Raw genomic sequence first — 24,242 nt, 5'->3', positions numbered from 1 at the left:
TTTATAGTCAACCAGACTCTCTTTTTAGATGAAGTGAAGGAGGAATACGTGGTGTAGAACGTTACAGTATGTTCCTTTCAACAGAACAGAGGTTGCAAGCCCAGGCTCCGGAAAAGGATTTTAAAGTTTCAGGACACAGTCACACTTTGATAAAAGAAGATGTTGATCAGCAGTACCGACAAGAGATTTTTTTTAAAAAAACGCTGTCCCCTCGGCTTCTCCCACTCACAAACAGGTCTACTGCCCCCGTCTCTAGAATGATCCTTAAGTGAGGCCTTGGGGAGATTAATTCCCATCTCCCTGTGAGGAAGGGGGTGGGGAGGACAGCTGGCGGGCAGCCGTTCCCAGGGCTGTAACTGGAGCCACGTTTCTTCTATTTATAGACACGCCCGCAGCCCTCTCCGCCCAGCTGCTGACTTTGGACTCAGTTAGGAAGAAGAGCAGTTTGGTCAACACACAAACGACATCACAATGTCCATCTCTGATTGCCTTCCCGATTACCCGGTCAACTCGGATTTCGTAAATAGATTGAAGTCAGCCCTGGAAGCCAGGGATGAGGTGAGAGTGAGGGATTTGATCTGCACTGAAGTTGGGCACGTGGACGCCCTGATAGAACTGGCCAACGACGACTGGATGAAGGACCCCTCGGCCCAGCTGCCCCCCGGGGTGCTCCTAGGTAACTGCGATGAATCCACTGCTTCCCCATCGTGTGCACGGGGTCGGGGTGGGGAACATTCGGGGGTGGAAGGGCAAATGGTTGAAAAAGGCGAATGATACGTGCCCAGCTGTATGATTCTTATTTATATACATACGCACATGCTGCATTTACTGTATATATACATGTACCTATTATATATCCATATATGGATACATAGTATATGTCATAGTATATATATATCATAGCATATACATATACACATATTTACTGTATTTACTATACAGTACATAGTAAATATATATATATACTATGTAAATATATACACAGTAAATATGTATATATATACTATGATATATAGATCTATACTATGATATATACTGTATGTCTATATATATACACATACACACACATATATATACACACAGTATGTTACATAGGCAACAATTAAAGTACAATACAAAAAATTTAAAAAGAGAAAAATTAAACCGTGGCACCACCATCCGGGCCCAGCACCTCTTTTCATTTCTCCACTTTTCTCCAAGCTAGTCTATTTGCATGTGTAAATTTCCTCTACTTATAACCGTGTGGTAGATAATAAGTTTGCGTTCTGTTCTGTTGAGTTAATACACCTAAAGTACTTACCATATTGCTACGTCTTCTTAATTTCAATCACCTATTGAGGTGATTAACGACAAAATACTTAAACCAAATGCCTACAAGAGGGGGCTATGTGTTTACATTTTTACTGCTATCAGTAATGCTATAATTAGTGTCTTTATTAGCATTCATATACTTTTTTCTTATTCAGGGTTCTGTCCTTAGGATAAATTCTTAGGAGCTGTATTACTGGGACAAGGATAACAAATTTTCCAAATTGTTTTCTGAAAGGATTTCTATTCCTCCTGTAGTGAGTGTGTGTCACGTCACACCCTGAACATTATGGGTGGTTAATATTCATATTTAAATCTCCAATTTAGTAAGTGCGCTCTGGTCATTCTCCACTGCCTGCTCGCCCATCCTTTTATGTTTGTTTTTTAACATCTTTATTGGAATATAATTGCTTTACAATGTTGTGTTAGTTTCTGCTGTATAACAAAGTGAATCAGTTATACATATACATATATCCCCATATCTCCTCCCTCTTGCGTCTCCCTCCCACCCTCCCTATCCCACCCCTCTAGGTGGTCACAAAGCACAGAGCTGATCTCCCTGTGCTATGCAGCTGCTTCCCACTAGCCATCCACTTTACACTTGGTAGTGTGTATATGTCCATGCCTCTCTCTCACTTCTTCCCAGCTTCCCCTTCCCCCCATCGTTTCTTTACTGCTCAGAACCAAGTCTTATCTGTAGGGTTTGGGTTTTCTTTGTAGACCTTTTTACGTGTGGATCCTTGTCTAGTCAGGTCCTTGGGCAATATCTCCTCATTTCTTCATACCTTTCTGGTCATTTTGTAGGTCTCCTTCACATAACATGTATATAATACCGTTGTCATATTTGCTGAAAATGATTTCCCTGACCAGAGCTTAACTTTTCATTGCATCGTGCTAATTCTAGCTTGTCAGATGTGCCCTCCACAATGTTAGTCTTGACTCCTAAGGAATGTTCAGGGCTCCCCTCCCCCCACTAGACAGACTCCTTCCCAACACATGTGAGTGCATGCACACACGTGTTCCATTGCATACACAAGGCACAAACACACACGTGCAGAAACACATGCTCACACATCCAGGAAGGACACCAAAAGGGAACGTGCCTGGGACATCGGTGCTGGCGAGTGGAGCTTTAATGTGATGAAGGCACAGACCAGAGACTGGGACTTCTAAGGGGGTGACCACCCCTCTAGTCCCCCGTGATGTGGGTGCACGCCCGGCGCTGCCTCTCACTGGTGGAGTAAACAAGCTGCAGAAAGCTTTAAAGAGAAACCAGCTCCTGCTTCTTCTTTTCCTTGGTTTTCCTAATATCTGGGGCCCCCATCAGGGTGACGGCCCAGGAGGCATGAGCCCAGAGAGCACCACACCTCTCTTCAGACCTTAGCCCTGCCTGGATGGGCGGGGGTCCTCACCAAGACAGCACCTGGTACACGCAACAATCCAGGAGCCTGCCCTGGGGTGCAGAGGGGACTTTGAAATCCTAAACTGCGCTTTGGCCAGGAGTGTTGAACTCTACATTTTGCATGTGCACTCCAGACCCACCCTGCCCCCTGCCCCCTGCTCAGTGCCTGCCCATGAGGTGCTCTTACGAACCACATCATCCTGGCCCATGCTCTCTGACCCCCACTGGGTGTAGCTAACGCAAGGTGCTGCAAGGAGCGGGGAGGGGAGGGTATTTGCTCTGGGGACCCCTCCCTGCCAGATCATCGCTGTGATTTGGCTTCACCATTGGGCTGAAGGCTCAGCTCCTGGGTGGCACCTCCTACCTCCCTCCTTGCCCCTTCAGACACAGGGAGGGGGGCTCCCACGGTGGTCCTGGGGACCCCAGCTGGCTCCCCTAGCCCTCCCTGCCTTTGCTACGCCCTGGAGTTGCGCCGTCTGCTTTCTGCTGGGATTCCGACTGGAGCAAGTGCCCGCTTATCACAGCCCCTTTTATAGACCCTTCCCAGCAGGTTGGGGATTTGTGTATTTGGAGCCCCTGAGTTAAAATATCATTTCTTGTCCTTTAACAACAGCCCTAATCTGTTCTTTAGATTCATTTATTAAATAGCATAAGTGTTTTCACAGTAGGACACGTCATCAGTGCTACACATTAACATAAATTACAGGTAACATCTTATTATTTTAAATGAACTACGTGAAAAGCTAATGATGTGATAATATTTTTCTTTCAGTATTAATAACATATTTTTTATTAATCCAAGATAAAAACCTAGTCTTTCCAACAAAAAATAAAATATCATTTCTTTTCACATTACTAATTGCCCTGCACCATCTTTACTGTCCCCACCACTTTACTAAACACTTGAAACCAGTGAAATCTGTGTTAAGAGTGTCCCGTTCCATCCCACGAAGAACCTGTATGTTCTAAATCACATCCGTATCTACTTCTCCCTGTCGAATGGCGCAATTCAGAAGGGCAAGAACAGGTCAATGCTGCTGACATCTTGTCAGGACTTGGGCTTGTTCGGGTTGTTTTTTGTTTCAGGATGATGGTAACTGAATGATTAAGCCTGTGACCTTAGGGCACATACTGTTACCAATGATTTTATTGCGGGAGAAGCAGGCTGGGCTTGAAACCGGGGGAGAGATGCAGCGCGCTCACACCTGCATTTGGGGGGCGCCTCTCTGGCTAACGTGAGAGTAGGATTTGAAGGAAACAAGAAAGGTTAGGAAACAAGATCTACTTAGGAGGTGATTGAAAGCAGTCACCCAAGTGAGAGATGACAGGGTCTAAACCAAGAGAGTGGGGTAGACACAGAGATAAAGGCGAGAAATGACAAAGCTGAGAAATGCTGGGAAGGGGTTGGGGGTGAGTGGAGGACGGTGCCACCAATCCAGACAGATATCAGGGGGCTCTGTGATTGTGACAGTGTTTGCACCTTTGCTGTGAGCCTGGCAGTAACGAGGGGAGACTAGAAACAGGAATGACACACAGGACCGCCTCCCAGGAGTTCAGAGTCCAGCCTGTGTCATCACAGGTAGGCTATCAGGTGCCTCAAGTAGCCTTGGAGTGAGACGCTCCAGAGGGAAGCTTGGACTCTGCCACCAATGAGCTGTGTGACCTCTGGGAAGTCACTTTCCCCTCTCTGAGCCAGTGCCTTTACTTATTAACTAGTTCATGAGATTCCATTAGTGATTCTCAAGCAGAGGTCCCTGAGCAAAGCTCCACGGGAGAGGTCCCTGGAGAACCACGCTGTCAGAGAATACGTGAGGGCAGGTTAAAGGCTCGCTATGGCTTCACCACCACCAGGGGGTCGGGTGGTTTGCAGATGCGCCTTGGGCAATGCTGGCTCAGATCACTGTTGACGTCCCTTCCATCTCCAGGCTTCTCTGAGGCCATGATCCCAAAGTCTCACTGTCTCAGCCTAAAATGGAGCGAGGCTTCCTTTTTCCTGAGTATGAGAGTGAATGGGCTCTTTCTCAAGGGGTAATTGTGAGTCATGGGGGAACAGCCCTGAGAGGAGCAAGAGCTGTTTGCATTCAGACATACACGTGGGGTCTTTAGAATGCGTGCAGAGGGGTCAGAACTTGTAGCAACCCCTTGAAGGGAAGCCCACATTGGGAATGGTACTGGAATTTCAGTCCTCCTGAGGAGGAGGGTGAAGATGACAGGATGATGATGACCAAGGAGACCGGGCCGGGCCCGCCGAGGGGCAGGGGCTGCAGGTGCCCACCCCGGCCAGGAGGAGGCAAGGCCGAAGGTCAGGCTGGAAAGGCTTTTCCGGGAAAGGGGAGGAAAAGTTGTCCATCCCAAGGACAACGCTTGTTCAAAGAACGCTGAGCATTGTTCACAAGATGACAATTTGCAAAAATAAGAAGAAGAAAAGTAACAATTCTTTCTGCTTGTCAACATAAATATACAAGGACCTTGCTTCTCTCAGCGAGATCCCCGTGCTTGTGTGAGCTTATTACTCCCCCCAAATAGAGCAGAAAAAATAAGTATTATTTATTTCTGTGCAGCCATGTCACATCACAATAAAAGCATAGGGAAAAGAGGTACCAGCCAAGAAAATGGCAGGAATGACTTGCTCTGGAGAACCCCTCAGGTATACACGGGTCGCCTTAAGGAGGGCAGAGGGCAAAGGAACTTAAAAGTTCAGCCCCAGCAGATAATGGGTCAAAGTGCAGAATGTACCCTCTCTGCCTGGCCACGAGGCGGAAGAGTGGTCCTCAATCAGGATTCCCCTAAAGACGCAACTCACTTGTGCCTTTGTGAAGCCACCTGCTCTCCTGCAAAGGAGGCCTGGGACTGGGGCACAGCAATCTCTTTCATTCTCTCCCTGTGTGTGTGTGTGTGTGTGTGTGTGTGTGTGTGTGTGTAATGAGGGGAACAGAGCTGAGGCCCCAGCTCATCCACAATCTGCTCCCCCATCTTTCCCACCTACCCCCTCCCAACAAAAACCTTCCTGCCAGGAAGGTTATGCCCAAATCCCAGGGCGTGTCAGGACCTCCCCTGCCTCCTCGGTTCACCTAGGCCATGCCCTCCTTCCAGACCCCACACAAGAGGGCCCCCCTGCACACCCGACCCACAGACCCACAACCACTTCCCTCCACAAGAGCACAAAGCCCTCAGTCTCCATCAGTTTCCAAAACACACAGCCTCGCTGGGCTAATTTTTTTGCTTGTTTTTTTTTTTGTTTTTGCGGTACGCGGGCCTCTCACTGTTGTGGCCTCTCGCGTTGCAGAGCACAGGCTCTGGACACGCAGGCTCAGCGGCCATGGATCACGGGCCCAGCCGCTCTGCGGCATGTGGGATCTTCCCGGACCGGGGCACGAACCCATGTTCCCCGCATCGGCAGGCGGACTCTCAACCACTGCGCCACCAGGGAAGCCCCCTCACTGGGCTAATTTTTATACCCACTGAATATTTCATTCTCAAATATGGCCTCATCGAGATCAAGACCCTTGCCTGGTATCCGGAGCCTGGCTCAGGGTCTTAGCCCTGATAAGGGCTCAAACTCTGGGTGCCCTGGCTGCATGGGTTGGCCAAGCTCTTTTGCTAACATTCCCCCCAGGTGGACACAGACTGCATTTCCACAGACATGACTCGGATGAGTCTTTCTGAAAAGAAAGATTCAATTCTACTTTCTGCTAAAGGCAAGTCTCTATTCTTGAATATTAGCAAGAGCGGCATTATTCATCCCCTCCTCTTCACAATGCCTGTCAGCCCACTAACCAGTGAGCACCCAGCAAGGGAGAAAGGATGGAGGGGGAAGGGTGGGGGGGTTGGCGAGACCCCGCTTGCCCCCCAAATGCATCAACTGTACAATTTGGTAACTGGCGTAATCAAACTACTTAAGAAACAACTGATTACTAATTGCTATTATTAAGGATGTCAGCATTCCATGATTTGGCTGCTGATATCTTATATACAAGTCAAGATGCTACTTGAATTCTTGATTGAAATAGAAAACCAGAGGCATTGTGGTGTGTTTGGGGTAGTGGTATTTAAGCATCTGGAAGCAAGTTAAAGAAATACTAATTGGGTTTTTATTAAGAGATCTCACCCAGCAGCAAGTATAGGTGGGGAATGAGTGTGGGTGATCGTGGGATGGACATAGATAGACCCAGGGGGTCCGTTGGCAGAATTTAACCGTTCATTCAACCAGCTTGACGCTGAGCGCGCTGTGCCATCCAAGGTGCACCTACTCCCTTCGTCCCTGTGTGCGGAGGGGAACATCGCCCACGGAAAACCCAACAGCTGAATGTCGGTTAAGTAAGCACAACCCCTGCCTTGGAGCACTCACATTTGAACCAACGACAAGTGTGTGTACGTTGCTGGTGTAATGGATACAGCAAAAGATTAACGGTGAGGTGACCCTGGCTCTCCCACAGACCGAGTGGTCTTGAACCTTGAACCTGTGTGGTCAGTCCAACTCTATGAACCCTAATTTCCTCATTTTAAAATATGGGGGCTTCCCTGGTGGCGCAGCGGTTGAGGGTGCGCCTGCCAATGCGGGGGACGCGGGTTCGTGCCCCGGTCTGCGAGGATCCCGCGTGCCACGGAGCAGCTGGGCCCGTGAGCCATGGCTGCTGAGCTTGCGCGTCCGGAGCCTGGGCTCCACAACGGGAGAGGCCACAACAGTGAGAGGCCTGCGTACTGCAAAAAAAAAATTAAATAAAAAAATTAAAATATGGGATCAGTGGGGTCATCTCTCAGCGTGTTTCCAAAAGGGACGAACTAGGGTTGTAAGAACAACGACTTGTGTTTATGGAGATTAACAAAACCCCGTTGCCACAACACCTTCAGGTGTCGTGCACCCTGGCAGAGGCCTGTGTAGACTGGGTCCCAACCTCAAAGGAACGACTGGCTCCAGGCCAGATGGGCAGGGAGGGTATCGCCTGGTGGGAGGCTGGTTTCCGAGCTCGAATCACCAAAGACCAGCCGCCTTGCACAGGGTCAGCCTTGTTCTGATTGTTAGGAGACTAAGTCCACAGACCAGAGCTTGTTAGCACTGGAGCCAACCGCAAGTCGGGGCGAAGATGGAGGAAACACATGCAGTGAGCACTTCTCTTAGGTATGCGTTTCCCAAGGGCTATTGTCTTTCCCACTTTCCCGGCTGAGGAAAATGAGGCTCAGAGAGGGTGAGTTCCACACCTCAGATGCCACAGCCGGAGGAGGTAGAAATCCAGAGCTCTTCCTGGTACTCCTTAATGCCTGTCATTGTCCTATGGCTGCATTTTACAGATGGGGACACCAAGGCTCACATGTGTTCCCTTACTGGGCAACAGCCAGTTAGGAGCAGCACACAAACCGGGTATGTTTTCTGACTTGTAGTCAAGGGTTCTTGACACATACCCACCCAGAGACGTGTGGCAGGAAGATCCATGAAAAATGTCCCCGTTGAGGCTGTGACAACCGTTCGACTTTACATCAGACACACACACACACACACAGACACACACACACACACAACGTCAATAGCATGGAGTCCATCGCTTCAAATCATTCAAATAAGAGTATTAAGAAAAAACATGGATGAATGAACGGGGCACTCGGCTGCAGAAAAAAACAAAAATGGGGAGCAGGAGGTCGGTGATGACAGGGAAGGATGGGGAGGCAAGAGCTCTGCCGTCTCGGCTGCAGCCCTGATCAGAGCATGTGGGGGCAGGGAGACCCTGCTCGAAGCAAAATGAAATTAAACCTTTCTAAGTACTTATAAATCAGCACCTAATGACACCATCCCACCACCAGCCGGAGCATTGCTCTTATTACTTTGATTCACAAGCCAGGAAAAGATCCGGAATTATGCACAAATTATTGTCCCATCTTCTTAATTAACGCTGATTGCAAAATTCTTGCTAAAGTCCTTGCTAACAGACTCAATTATGCACTGCCTGAATTGATTCACCCAGATCAAGTGGAGTTTATTAGAAATACACTTTCCTACAATAACATCAGATTATCTTTGAATATAGTTAAATTATTTAGGAATAAAATGGCTCCAGCAGCAGCCCTTGTTTTAGCTTCAGAAAAATATCTCCCACCACCTAGAATGAAGTTATTCCTTTGCTTTCTGCCAGACACACACCCTAGGCTCTTTTTCCCCAGGAGCAGGTTGAATTGCTGTGGTGAGATGAGATATATGCCTTCGAGCTAATGGTCCAGCTTCAAAGCATATGGACAGGAAGAAAAATCCAACAGGGTCAAGTCTCAGCTTCCCCAGTATGAACCGTCACTGCCTGAGGAACACAGTGAAATTGCAATTAGGCTAAATCAGGGTATTTTCAGAATCAAAATTGAGAAACAGGCTAATAAAGACATAATGTATGCTGATGACATACTTCTATTAGCATCGTCCCCCAGCACACCGGAGAGTTTCAAAAGAACAAAAAGAAATGAGGATAAGAGGGAAGAGGCTTTTCTACCTTTCAAGGATGATGGTGGTTCTTGCAATGGTGCACTCTGCTGAGGATAAACATTCCAAAGAAACGAATTGGAAATGGCAAATACACTACCTATAGCCTGGTACCAAATACCAAATTCAACAGCTGGATATTGAACAGGGTCTGGGCTTGTCCTAATTACCACATCCTGGCACATAGTAGGTGTGTAATAAATATTAACAGACCAAATAACATATGGAGGACACAAAATCTCCTCGGTTGGCCCTTGAAAGACGAACGTGTTCTTGACAGGCTGGGATGGAAAGGAAGTTATTCCAAACTGAGGGAGCAAAGGGAGCAGATGTGGAGCACACAGTCTGCACTCAGGGAAGTAGGACCTGGCTGGAAATAGGGTGTGTTAGTCAGGGGAGAGGGAGGAATATCTGGGCAAGCACTTTGAGACTGTACTGTATTGTGTGAGGCCACAAATCCTAGACATAGGCATTTACACTTATATGCAAAGGCAGTGAGAAGCCACTCAGCAATGGAATGAGATCATCTAATTTGGAAAAAAAATGAAAAACTCCTACATATGTAGGAAGGATAGAGGTGGAGAGACTGGTGCCAGGAGTCATGGCTAGCTGCACACACCCACTCCCCCTCCTCCTTTACCAATAAAGTCCCTATGACAACACCATGTGCCCAGCTGGAGAAAAAACAACATTTCCCCACCTCCCCTGAGGCCAGGGCTGGCCTTGTTCAAGTCAATAATGGACTGAACAGCAGATCAAAGATGACGGGAGAAAGAGTCAGTGAATTTGAAAACAGATCAATAGAGAGTATCCAGCCTGAAGAACAGAAAGTAAAACGATTGAAAATAAAATGAACAGGGACTGTGGGACAATATAGAAGTTCTGACACATTCAACTAATGTCCAAGAAAGAGGATGGAGCAGAAAAAATATTTAAAGAAATAATTACCAAACATTTCCCAAATTGGATGAAAGATATAAACTTACAGATTCAAGAAGTTTAGCAAACCCAAAGCAGGATAGGCAACACAGGAGACAAATGTGTGCCTGGTATCTGGACACTCTGTTGGCTGCTGTTCAGTCAAAGTTGCCTTGAAAATAAAGAGCACGTTTCATTGCAGTGAAGGGAGGGGAAAAGGTATGCAGAGAAAAAGACGCAATAACAGTTTCCTATTTGGGGGTGCATGTAACTCTCCTTTTCACAAGCCTGCAGTCGTTCCCTACTGCCTACAGCAAAGGTCGGCAAACTATGACCCTAGGGCCGGCTGCCTGTTTTTATAAATAAAGTTTGACTGGAACAGGGCCCTGCTCATTCATTTACAGTGTCCATAGCTGCTGTCATGCTACAATGGCAGAGCTGAGTAGTTGCCACAAAGACCATATAACGTACAAAACATAAAATATCTATCTGGCACTTTACAAAAAGGCTTGGCAACCCCTGTCCAACAATGTACGGTTCCAATTTCATAGCAGGTGTCCAAGAGTCCAAAAGATGTGCTGTGAACTAACCCACCCCACCATCTCTCCCACATCCTTCACCCACCCTGTACTCCTGGGACTCTGATCAATAAAGATGCTACTCATAGCTCAGTGGGGAGTAGGGGTTGCTCTGCAAAGTGTTTGCCATGAAAATTGACAGTAAACATTTAGAAACGTTGACAGAAATTTGACAATTAATATAATACCCACGTGTGTGATTACTGGACTTGTAATTATGCCTTTTTTTCCATTTTATTCTTTCTTGTAATTAACTGTATTTTGAAAGAGAATCACTCTGTGACAAATTGGGACCAAAAAAAAACCAAAAATCCTTTGTCCTTCACCTGATGTGGTTGAGAAACCCTGGTCCGAACCAGGCCTCAGTGACACCCCCAAGCCCTCTCTCTCCTCTTGGCCTTGGGGCAGGCCATCTCTGATCTCCTGTCTTCACGTGCCCACCCATCCTTCCAGGTGGCCCAGGAGCCTCGGGGTTCACAGTTGGGTGCCGTTTGCCTTGCAGGGTATTTGCTGGGGATGCACACCTTCGAGGGGGAGGGGAGAAAGAGGGATTGACCAGTGACCCAGGCCCCGCCATGCCTCGGCCAGCCCCAAGGGGAGCTTTGGAGCTTGATCCACGTATCACGGTTTTCCCACATGGGGTCACAGTGGCAGGACCTGTCTACCGGTACCCATCAGTCACTGGATCTGTCACTTCGAGAAGCGTATTCTGCAGTGAGACGCCTCTCTACCCAGAAGGAGCAGACAGCGGGGGCAACAAGTCCTCCCTAACAGTGGGGTCTGGGCAGCACACCTCTGTGTCCACCAAAGGTCTTGGGCTGCTGTGCACCTTGGCTCTGATCCCTCAGGCCCGCTCTCTGCGGCTTGCATCCTCCCCAGATCCCCGCTCTGCCTGCCTGATCGCTGCCTGGTCTCCCGAGCACCCACCTTCCAGACTGCACCCTGGGCCCCACCAACACAGCCCTGAGGCCAGGGACGCCTGCCTGCCTCTTGCTCAGCCCAGAATAATGGGACACTCATCCCCCACCACAGGCCAAGAGGAGGAGACATACACCCTCAGGGGTCAGGAGCCATCTTTTCCTTCAGTTCCCTGTGTGCTTAGCTCAGATGCCACCTTCGGAGAAAGCCTGCCCCACCCCTACTTCCTGTCACTCTGATACCTTACCTGATGCGTTCTCACCTTCACACCTGGAACCCTATCGATCAGTGATCTCACTCCACTTGTCAGCTAACAACTGCCTTGTCTGTCTCTCCCACAAAGTGTAACCCTCTTTAAAGGCAAGGATTTCTACTCTGAATCTCCATAGCCCTCTAGTACCTGAAAAATACCCCTTATGTGTACACTCCATACAGAATAATTCCAAATGGTATAGAAATTTACCCTTCCACCTGCAAACTCTGAAAATATCAGTTTCACTAAACACTTCCAAAACTTGATTTTTTAAAAACCTTTCACAATTGGATAGGCAAAAAAGATGTCTTCTTTTAACTTGCATTTCTAATGAGTCAAAATGGATGTTGTGTACATGTTTAGTGGTCATTTCTATTTCTTATCATGCCCTTTTCCTATTTTTCTGTTGGAAATTCAAAGTTTTCATTCTTTGCAAACCGAAACATAAGGACAATGAACTTTAAATGCATCAGACATCACTGGGCTCGCTGTGCTCAGTGCAGACTTGCAAAGTAACCAAAGGACTCCACCAGAAGCAACCCCCCTCCTCAACTACAGGACCAGTAAACTTCTCATTTCTAGAAGTGAAGTAAAGGATGATAGGGCATAACCATCGGACCAAACCAACTTCAGGAGAGAAGTATTTTGCTCCCTGTGTGAGATTCATAAAAAACAATCAGTCTGAACAGGCAATTTGTCTCAAGAGGCAGGAGCTGCAATTTTATCATGTAATTAAATCCCCATGACAGTTGTAAAGAAACTTCGTCACTTTATCAGGGAGAACTTCAATAAGATGCTTTCCAGCTCCATCACCAGAGTCTATAAGTGTCCTTCCAGGGCTGTTTACTCGTGGCTGTGCCTGCCGAGGTCCGGGCTGCCCCATCTCCCGCTCAGCCACAGAGGATGGCAGTGCTCAAGGGCACCTTTGCTTATGAGCTCCCGGAAAAGCCCTCCTGGGCCCTGATGAAAGCAGCACTTGACCTTTGGCATTCGTAATGAGAAGTGACCGTGTTGCTTTGCAGGATCTGCACCAGGCTGGGTAGCGCTGTCAGGAAAATAAGTTAGCGAGGTGTTTTCCCAAGTATTGTACTCTTCCACATGATGGGCATGAGATTTCTCAATAATGTGAAATGAGTACAGACAATTTAATTCATTATTAATAGATACACTTGATCTGAGGAAGTAAAATGTTTTAATGTTTTGTTAAATGAGGTGTGCTGTGCTAACATTGTTATTTGGAGAGAAGGTTAGGATACGTTAATATTTTTGGATGTTAATGTCTGTGTGACTGACTCTGGTGAATGGGTGGGTGGGTGTGTCCTGGGCTCTTAAAAGCAGAGCCTTACATGCCGGTTCAGCTTATTATTTTTTAAAAATGTTTTAATTTTTTTGTGTGAATTGCTTCTTTCACTTATGTAGTATTTTCTTTTTTTTATTGAAGTATAGTTGATTTACAATGTTGTGTTAGTTTCAGGTGTACAGCACGGTGATTCAGTTATACATGTATATATATATTCTTTTTCAGATTCTTTTCCCATATAGGTTATTACAAAATATTGAGTATACATAGTTCCCTGTGCTATACAGTAGGTCCTTAGTGTTTATCAATTTTGTATGTAATAGTGTGTATATGTTAAGGTTAAATTCCTCATTTATCCCTCACCCCACCTTTCCCCTTAGGTAACCGTAAATTTGAAAAACTGTTGTAATTTTAAAAAGCTACAGGGAGTAGGGATGAAGGAGGAGTGGGCTTTAGAAATTAAATAAGGAGAGTGAGGGTCAAAAAAGGTGTGAAAGTAAATCCGCGGTAAGACCTGGGGCCAGTGCCAGGCGGTGGGAACGTTGAATTTAGTCTGTCGGATTTAGTCCATGGCCAATTACAGAAACAATTCAGGTAGGAAGCAGAATATTGATCTGGATAACAGGATGCATTAGTTTGTTTGAGAAAGTAATCAGAATCTCATCATGTCCCCAAGGGGAATGACTTCCTGCCCTAGTGCGCCCATTTACTTGGACGCCTGACCCCAGAAGGAAGCTAGACATTTGCCCAATGGCCTAGGAAAGAATCCGCACAGTTGCCCTTTCCCAAAAGCACAAGGAAACTCTACCTCGTGGCCCAAACACATGGGCAGTCACGGCCCTGCATAACCAGCCTGACCCTGTGACAAACACACCAGCCCCACATTTCAGGCCCTGCTGGATTGTTCCAAAGAACATCACCAGAGCACATCCTCAGATGCTTCTGAGGAAAAGGAAATCATTCAATTCAATGGCAAGATGCAAAGATCCTGATATCACATGAAAATAATAATTACCATTTGAACATTACCATTTGTATATCTCATTATCATTTGAAGGTGGATTTTTTTTTTTTTTTGCAAAAATTCCCTCTTGTTAGCTACCAACGCTACAAGACTTGGTATGGATAACCAGTTTTTGTGTCTCCCATGGGCAAAACGTTATGCTTATAAGTCCCCAAAATATTCTTTACAAAAGTATATTCAGGACTTGAGGACACGGGGAGGGGGAAGGGTAAGCTGGGACAAAGTGAGAGAGTGGCATGGACATATGTACACTACCAAATGTAAAATAGATAGCTAGTGGGAAGCAGCCGCATAGCACAGGGAGGTCAACTCGGTGCTTTGTGACCACCTAGAGGGGTGGAACGGGAGGTGGGTGGGAGGGAGACGCAAGAGGGAGGGGATATGGGGATATATGTATATGTATAACTGATTCACTTTGTTATACAGCAGCAACTAACACACCATTGTAAAGCAATTATACTCCAATAAAGATGTTTCAAAAAAAAAGTATATTCACATCCAGTGGACTACCTAGCAAGCTAGATAGAGAGATTTAGTCTGTTCACTGAATCATCCAGATAAAAGTTGGGTATCCTCTTCTGCTTGCATTTTTGTCTTCTCCGAAGTTCACTCCACATTCTGCAATAAAAGGCCTCAGCAATTAAATTTCTTTACAAATGAGGTTCCTCCATCAAATAAGTACCATCTGAAACTTCATCTGAAACACTAAAAGTATTAAACATATTGATGTGGAGAAAATTTTATTCATCAGAACCCCTCTCTTTCAAGAAGGGCACTGTATTTGTTCAGAAGAATTTCCTTGACCAGCTCCCTGAAGCTGAAGCTGAAACTAGCAAGGCCTGAGAATGTGTGGAGCCACACTGAAAGGGAGAACAGGGAGGAAGATTTCAGCATTTGCACCAGAGAGAGGGGAAGCAGAGATGGAGGAGATTCGTGGGACAAGCCTGTACAAACTGTGATAGACCCCTTCACATCCTCAGTATACTTACCCAACTCGCTAAGTAATATTGTTGGTTGGCTAACTTGAAAGCAAACCAACCAACCAAAAAAAAAAAAATATTAAATGAGCTAACTTTGTGCCACAGGCAGGACAGAACACACACATTCGAGCAGACACAGAAGTGGGGAAACATGAGGAGGCAAAGCACAGGGGTGTTCAGGGTTCCAGGGAGGACTCGGGGTTACACAAAACCAAGGGTCCCAGTGAGTAAGGGAACTCAAACTGGCACAAGTTACTCTATACAGGCATGCTTTGCGGGTTTTAAAATAATGTCAAATAATTTGCTGCCCTTAGGCCACCTAAAGTTAGGTATAAACATCACCACATCCATAGCACGGCTACCTCTGAGCTTAAAAACAAGAAAGAGAAAATTCGGGGCTTCCCTGGTGGCGCAGTGGTTGGGAGTCCGCCTGTCAATGTAGGGGACACGGGTTCAATCCCTGGTCTGGGAAGATCCCACGTGCCTCAGAGCAATGAAGCCCGTGCACCACAACTACTGAGCCTGCGCTCTAGAGCTCTTGAGCCACAACTACTGAGCCCAAGTGCCTAGAGCCCATGCTCCACAACAAGAGAAGCCACCACAATGAGAAGCCTGTGCACCACAACAAAAAGGAGACTCCTCTCGCCACAACTAGAGAAAGGCCCAAGTGCAGCAACGAAGACCCAGCGCTGCCATAAATAAATAAATAAATAAATAAAATTTTTAAAAAAGAAAGAAAAACCTCCAGTGCCAGAAACGAGGGGACCCACGGCAGTGAGTGGCAATTTCAATCAAGTGATTCACGAGGACAACAGGATCCTATGGACCTGGGATGTTGGTTTCACCCACCAATTTGATACCCACTTGTCCACATGTTCACTCAAATCATCAGTAAGCATATTATACAGTATCAGGCTGGAAACAGATTCTGGTCGTCCCTTGTGAGCAATGGTTCTCAACCTTGGCTGCGTGTTAGAAGCACCTGGAAAGTTTCTAACCATCCTGATGCCCACGCTGTCCCCTCCAGCCCATTACATCAGAATCTCTCAGGCTGGGATCCAGGCATCAATGTTTTTAAAGCTCCTCAGTGATTCCACTCTACAGCCACTGCTTTATAGGCACCATGTATATTATTTCTCCAGTTCAAGCTTTTTAGCAATATTTTCCTAAACAAAGACCCATATTTTTCCATCTTCTCTAAAAGGTTTTCAACCTTCGATTACAGGTTGAAATATTCATACCTATGCCTACATCTCCTTGCATATTAATGAGATAACCATGACACAAAAGAAAATTCTTTGAGTCCACCCTCACTTCTTCCTAGTAACCCACAGAGCTCCAAGTGCCCCCACTTCCTTTGCTACATATTCCCAACCAATCCTTTTCATGATCCATTTAGTCATCTTGCCCAGAACTGATGTCAATTCAGACTTGAAGAATCAAGTTCTTTTCCTATTTGAAAATAAAACTAGTCTTCTGGTCCTTCTTCTGTTTTATCTCAGTTTCTCAAAGATTTTGACAATTGCGGAGCAACTTCATACACAAATTCACCCTTGGAAGAAACTGAGTTTTCATATGAACTGAAGTAGGCAGAGAAGATAAGACTTGAGTTACATCTTGAAGGCTATGCATTGCCTTTTTTTTTTTTTTTTTTTTTTTTTTTTGCTGTACGCGGGCCTCTCACCGCTGTGGCCTCTCCCGTCGCGGAGCACAGGCTCCGGACACACAGGCTCCGCGGCCACGGCCCGCGGGCCCAGCCGCTCCGCGGCACGCGGGATCCTCCGGGATAGGGGCACGAACCCGTGTCCCCTGCACCGGCAGGCGGACTCTCAACCACTGCGCCACCAGGGAAGCCCTATGCATTGCCTTTTAAACAAGCTGAGAAGGATGAGGATGATAAAAATGAGATACAAATGGCTTAATCCAAGCAAGGTTTTGATGGGCAGAATTGGTGTGCAGCAGGAAAGGAGGAGCCCAACCAAGAGAGCTGGGTGAGGAAACAGTGTTACTCACGTAACTAAAGGACATCGTTCAGCTGGTGGGAAGGAAGATAAAGAACTCCTGTGTGTTGGGGTCCTATGGTCACTGCTTTTTTCCGTGTGATCTTTTTTTATTGAGTTATGATGAACACACAATATAACATTAGTTTCAGGTGTATAACAGTGATTCGGTATCTTTATACATTATGAAATGTTCACCACAATAAGACCAGTTACCATGTGTCACCATAAAAAGTTGTTACAATATTATTGACTATATTCCCTGTGTGTATTATTACATTCCCTTGACGTATTTACCATTTAGCTGGAAGTTTGTACCTCTTAGTCTCCCTTAGTTATTTTACCTGTCCCCTCAACCTCTCTCCCCTTTGGCAACCACCAGCTTATTCTCTGTATCTATGAGGCTGTTTCTGTTTTGTTTTGTTTTGTTTTTGGATTCCACATGTAAGTGAGATATTACAATATGTGTCTTTCTCTGTCTGACTTCTTTCACTTGGCATAATAGCCTCCAGGCCATCCAAGTTGCCACAAATAGCAAGATTTCATTCTTTTTATGGCTGACTAATATTCCATTGTATATACATACCACATCTTCTTTATCCATTCATCTCTGGATGAACACTTAAGTTCCTTCCATATCTTGACTGTTGTAAATAGTGCAGCAACGAACATAGAGGTACATATATCTTTTCTAATTAATGTGTTTTTCTTTTCCTTCAGATAAATACCTAGAAGTGGAATTGCTGGATCATATGGTAGTTCTATTTTTAGCTCCATACAGTTTTCCATAGTGGCTGCACCAGTTTACATTCCCACCAACAGTGCATGAGGGTTCCCTTTTCTCCATGTACTCATTAACATTTGTTATTTGTGATCATTTTTGGTGATAGCCATTCTCACAAGTGTGAGGTGGTATCTCATGGTGGTTTTGATTTGAATTTCCCTGATGATTAATGATGTTGAGCATCTTTTCATGTGTCTGTTGGCCATCAGTATGTCTTCTTTGGAAAAATACCTGTTCAGGTCCCCTGCCCATATTTTAATTGGATTTTTGTTTTCTTGATATTGAGTTGTATGCATTTTTAATATATTTTGGATGTTAACTTCTTGCCAGACATATCATTGGCAAATATCTTCTTCCATTTAGTAGGTTGCCTTTTTGTTTTGTTGATGGTTTTTTTCACTGTGCAAAAGTTTTGTAGTTTGAATTGGTCCCATTTGTTTATTTTTGCTTTTGTTACCCTTGCCTTAGGAGACATATCCAAAAAAAATATTGCTAAGACTGATGTCAAAGAGGTTACTGCCTATGTCTTCTTTTAGAAGTTTTATGGCTTCAAGTCATATTTAAGTCTTTAATCAATTTTGAGTTTATTTTTGCATATGGTGTAAGAGAGTGGTCCAGTTTCATTCTTCTCCATGTAGCTGTCCAGTTTTCCCAACATCATATATTGAAGAGATGTTTCTCCATCATATATTCTTGCATCCTTTGTTGTAGATTCATTGACCATATGTGTTTGTTTCTGGGGTCTCTATTCTGTTCCACTGATCTATGTGTCTATTTTTGTGCCAGTACCATACTGTTTTAATTACTATAGTTTTGTAGTATAGTTTCAAGTCTGAGAGTGTGATATCTCCAGCTTTGTTCTCCTTCCTCAAGATTGCTTTGGCAGTTTGAGGTCTTTTGTGGTTCCATACAAATTTTAAGATTATTTTTTCTAGTTCTGTGGAAAATGTCATTGTTATTTTCATGCGGTTTGCATTGAATCTATAGATTGCTTTGGGTAGTAGAACATTTCAATGATATTGATTCTTCTAATCCATGAGCACCAAATGTCTCTCCATTTGTTTGTGTAACCTTCAATTTCTTTCCTCAATGCCTTACAGTTTTCTGAGTACAGGTCTTTTACCTCCTGAGGTAAGTTTATTCTTCCTGATGCAAATGTAAATGGGATTGTTTTCTTCATTTCTCTTTCTGATAGTTCATTATTAGTGAATAGAGATGCAACAGATTTCTATATATTAATTTTGTATCCTGCAACTTTAGTGAATGCTTTTATTAGTTCTAGTATTTTTTTGGAAGAGTCTTTGGGCTTTCCTGTATATAGTATCATGTCATTTGCAAATAGTGACAGTTTTACTTCTTCCTTTCCAATTTGAATGCCTTTTATTTCTTTTCCTTGCCTAATTGCTGTGGCCAGAACTCTATGTGTTCCCTGAGAGTAAATGTGTTATATTTTTTGTCTCTGAATCCCCCAAACCTAATAGCACACCCTAGAACATAATATTACACAAATGATTATTGAATAAATAGGTGAATGAATGGGTTGATTTTCAGCCATTTGTGGGGGTTTTCTTGGTTTTGTTTTTATTTTGCTTGGCTTTTTTTAAATGTAAGAGTCACACATACAGCTCTTCTTGTTCTTTAAAACAACAACTCTGCCATGCTGCCATGTAGAACTAATCTTCATGTCCTACTCATGAAACCACTTCTGTCTACCGTAAGCTATTTTTAAAGCTCTCACAAAGAACCAAGTCTGTTTCTGGACTACTACCCCCTACCCACTGAAATCAAGCTTGAGTATTTAGGGTGCTGTTGACAAATATAACACTTGGAAAGCTAAATTTAGCATAGAACACAGGGTGGAATGGCTCTTATCCCTGGACTCACCTCCAGGGTCCCACCCCTTTTAAAAATAGCCCATGACAACATGTATCAGGTACAAAAGAATGCTCCAGTTTAAAGTACAGGCTCCAGTTGGATCCTGGATTATAGTTGCATATGAAAAGTCTTTCAGAAATGTACCTAATTACAAGCTATCAGTCTGAGAAAATAACAGGGCAGAAAGGCTATGTTTAAAGAAACAAAATACCCAAAGAATTAATACTGTTACTGAAATGAACAGAGCAATGACAAAATATGGAAATGAAGAGGCAAGAGTAGATGACTTTATTCTAGTGGACGTTCCAGAAAGGAAATGGTCTCCGTAGTGTTGCTGTTTGTCATTCTCCATATGCTCTTGTCTCTTGTGTCTGATAAAGGCTGCATGTTCCTTGCACACATGGTCTGCATAATCTTTACCACTGCATTTTCCATAGCACTCAGCAGTGTTCTGGGACACCCCCAGCCCCTAGACTGTCTTCACCAACATGAGCCCTTCAGCCTTTGAGGCACTCTCAACACCACTTATCCGCTTGCACAAAGCATCACAGATGAGCAGAGGCTACACCTCTCCCATCCCAGCACCCTGCAGCTCCCTTCAGTAGAGAAGATGTGGGTTTTACCATTTGGGGGAAGCTCCAGACCTTGGGTCAGCCCGTGTAATACAGTTATGCCTGCAAATCAAGTCTATGATAAGGGTAAAGCATCTTTATTAAATCATAAGTGCATCCAATCTCCCCTCCACTCTTTACTGCAAGCCTTGCTAAGAAAGGTCAAGGGTATTCTGCTGGGTCCCCCTTTTGTGGAAAATCTCAATGAAAAGGGCAACCCAGGGGCCAGATTACTCTGAGAGATCCTGCTCAGGATGTAGAGGGACTTAGAGATAGGCATGGGGTGGTCAGGGGTCAGCTTTGGGCAGTGAATGAGAGTGAGAGAGAGGGACATGGGAAAAGAGGGTGCTTTCGAAGTCCAGCTCTGACTAAAGAGGTGCTGCCTCGTGAGCCCTAACCCTTGACATCAGGTCTTTTCTCCTGTTGTCTCTATGCTGTTTGAATGCAACACCACATAGCAATGGATCCCATGATCCCTGGGCTACCCGCTGGCACTGAGAGGATGGTGGCTACTGATATTCACACCTCCCTCCCCTGGGCCTCTGTGCCTACCTCTCCTGGGCACATGCTCCACTCCCTTTGCTGGTCCAGGCAGTGCCCTCCCAACTCTCCTTCCTCCCTCTAGCCTCTGGTCACATTTTTATTGTAAGTCACATAGACGTGGCACAGGATCCTGTTGGCCAACTGCACTGGCCCATCCCAGCTTCCTAGCAGGGGAAAAACAAGAATTGGAAAAAATATATGAGAATTGTGTTTTATCTATGTTATAAGAAAGAAGTGACCTTATTAATTTTTTAAAAAACTTTCCATTGAAATATAGTTGATTTACAATGATTCAGGTATACAGCAAATTGACTTAGTTATATATATATATATATATATATATATATATATATGAATATATATATATTATTTTTCAGATTCTTTTCCATTATAGGTTATTACAAGATATTGAACATAGTTCCCTGTACTATAGTAGGTCCTTGTTGTTTATCTATTTTATATATAGTAGTGTGTATCTATTAATCCCAAATTCGCAATTTATCCCTCCCTCCCCCGCTTTCCCTTTTGGTAACCATAAGTTTATTTTCTATGTGTGTGAGTCTATTTCTGTTCTGTAAATAAGTTCATCTTTATCATTTTTTTAGATTCTACATATAAGTGATATCATATTTGTCTTTCTCTGTCTGACTTACTTCAGTATGATAATCTCTAGATCCATCTATGTTGCTGCAAATGACATTATTTCATTCTTTTTTATGGCTGAGTGATAGTCCATGATAGATAGATAGGTAGATAGATAGATAGACAGATAGATAGTTAGATAGATAGATAGATAGATAGATAGATAGATGATAGCTAGATCACATCTTCTTTATCCATTCATCTGTCGATGGACGTTTAGGTTGTTTCCATGTCTTGGCTATTGTAAATAGTGCTGCTATGAACATAGGGGTGCATGTATCTTTTCAAATTGGAGTTTTCATCTTTTCTGGATATACGCCCAGGAGTGAGATTGCTGGATCATATGGTAACTCTATTTTTAGACTTTATTAATTTTTAGACAATAAAATAAAGCCCTAGACTACAGTGTAGCAAGTAACTAGTAAGTTACTAATAAAGAACTGTTACCATCCATTAAAAAAAAAAATTGTGGCATCTCTCATCTTCAGCAAGGGATGAGCATTTTTGGGATCATTTCTCAACAACTGGAAGAAACTCACAGGCCACCTGGGGCCCCAGATGATGCCTTTGGGAATCCCTGGTGTGTCCTACTATGGAGCCTCCCACCCGGGGACACTTGTGCAGAGCCTGGTCATTTGCAGTGTCCAGCTGGTCCTCCCTCACACAGCCTCGGGGCTGACACAGCCCTCAGAACACGCATCCATTCACCACTGGCCACAGCAGCTAAGAAAGTGGACGGGATGAAAACAAGAAGACACAGTACAGAGCAGGAAAGAGAAGCCCTGCCTATTTTAGGTTGTCTGCCCTTGTCATGCGGAGAGCTGTTTGGAAGATATACAGATGTGCCTGTCTCTAGAGTTTACATCTATACAATCACAAGGGGGTGGCTGAGCTCTTTGGCATATTAGTGGTCACATGATGCTGGCCATATCAAGTAACCATTATCACATCAGAGCCCACAGGAGTTAAAAATACACCACCACCCGAGCCCCAGCTGGATGACAATTGAGTAATAACAATAGAAATAGCTCACACTCCATAAGACCATCTTTCCACTTCCTGGAGAACTTTTCTGAGATCATCGGCATTGCAATGAAGAGACAGCCAGAGCCAGTTAGAGGGAAACTTCAGATCTTTCAGAAGATGGGAAAAGAGCCTCAAGCAAGAGCTGGGTGGCCGGTGCTCGAGTACCATGCTGCCTTGGTCACAGGAGACCTGGACCGTCTTAAGCTCCTCATGGACCAGTTCTTCCAGGATGCCAACGTGGTGTTTGAGATCAAGAAGGATGAGATGGAGTGGCAGGTGAAATCCACGGCCACGTTTGGACCATCAGGTACCTTTGCTCCTTTAAAGCCCGGTTATTTATTTTTTTAAGGAGCTACTGACACACCTCTGAACATATAGCTTCAGTGTGTAGACTGCTCACACGGGTGCTGCACTGAACATACTCGAGCAAAAGACATCTAGAAGCCAAACTTTGCCTGCATGATTTTTAAGATGTAGTTTTTGTTTTGGTTTGGTTTGGTCTGGTTTTTTGCGGTACGCGGGCCTCTCACTGTTGTGGCCTCTCCCGTCGTGGAGCACAGGCTCCGGACGTGCAGGCTCAGTGGCCATGGCTCACGGGCCCAGCCACTCCGCGGCATGCGGGATCTTCCCGGACCGGGGCACGAACCCGCGTCCCTTGCATCAGCAGGTGGACTCTCAACCACTGCGCCACCAGGGAAGCCCTAAGATGTAGTTTTTAGGTGAGAGATGGGAGAGATCAAATTGGAAAGGCCAAGCTGTTGGTGAGAAGTGCCCTTCCCATGCAGGAGGTGCTTCTTGTCTTTAAAAAGAGCTTTGGTTTGAATGCTGATCTGCCAGAGCCTGGATCTGGCAGCCAGGGAGGCAGGAGATAAAGTATGCCTCTCTTTTGAGTGCGCCCGGAGCGGGCCCCTGGTGAGCAGCACTGGGCAAGTTTCCTCTGTGAATCCGTGAACACCATGGCTCCAGAGGGGAAGCTGGGACCCAGCCAGCATCGTGGAGGCAGAGCCCTCAGGAGACGCCCCTCCTGGAACCCAGGGGAGCCTGGGAAGGGGGAGGAGGGGGAGAAGCCAGAGGTCCTTAAGTTGTATATGTCTGCATTCTTGTAGCCTGGACACTGTCGCTTTGTGCCGGGCAGGCAAACATACCCCCAGGTAGAGAGAAGCCCCCTCACCCCATCTGGGATGAACAGACTTTCTGACCATCAGGCTGCAGTGTGGCCCCCTTGGCTGGCACTCTGCATTGGGCACCCTTCCTCCCGTGCATCCCGATGCCACACGTTTACCGAGAGGGTTCATGTGTTGGAATCTGTGAGGATTTCAGACTCTGTGGTCAGTGGGCCAATGGCCAGTGCCCCGTGCCCCTGACTCGTGATCTCTGGCAGGCCAAGAATGAGGAAGGGTGGTTGCCAAAGCACTGACCCAGTCTGTCTACACCTCACACAGGGAGAAGGGAATAAACCCAGACCCTGCCAAAGGGCTAAGCAGCTCAGAGCCACCAGCGAGGCGGCAGAGGCTGTGGGAAAGGCACATGCAGGTCTAGTCTGGGCCAAAACCCCTCCCAGCCAAAGGCATCCCAGAGCCTTTTTGGGTCTCCTCTCCCCCACCTGTCCCAGATAGGGCA

General features: G+C 45.4%; 1 protein-coding gene across 2 annotated transcripts in view; it reads left to right on the top strand.

Moving 5' to 3' along the window:
• Positions 1–451: 451 nt before the first annotated feature.
• Positions 452–24,242, top strand: part of ASB18 (ankyrin repeat and SOCS box containing 18) — a 63,351-nt gene continuing 39,560 nt past the window's right edge. The window contains exons 1-2 of one of the 2 annotated variants that reach the window (XM_081242335.1): positions 452–676; positions 22,807–22,929. In XM_081242335.1, the coding sequence (XP_081098461.1) occupies positions 472–676; positions 22,807–22,929 (328 nt within the window). In that variant the 5' untranslated portion in view covers positions 452–471. The remainder of the gene's footprint in view (positions 677–22,806; positions 22,930–24,242) is intronic. The other variant, XM_081242336.1, reaches the window with a different exon arrangement.

Source organism: Mesoplodon bidens, assembly GCF_964165515.1.
Source record: "Mesoplodon bidens genome assembly, chromosome: 8".
NCBI lineage: Eukaryota > Metazoa > Chordata > Mammalia > Artiodactyla > Ziphiidae > Mesoplodon > Mesoplodon bidens.
The sequence above is the reverse complement of the archived record's forward strand: the minus strand, read 5'-3'. Positions and strand labels throughout refer to the sequence as shown.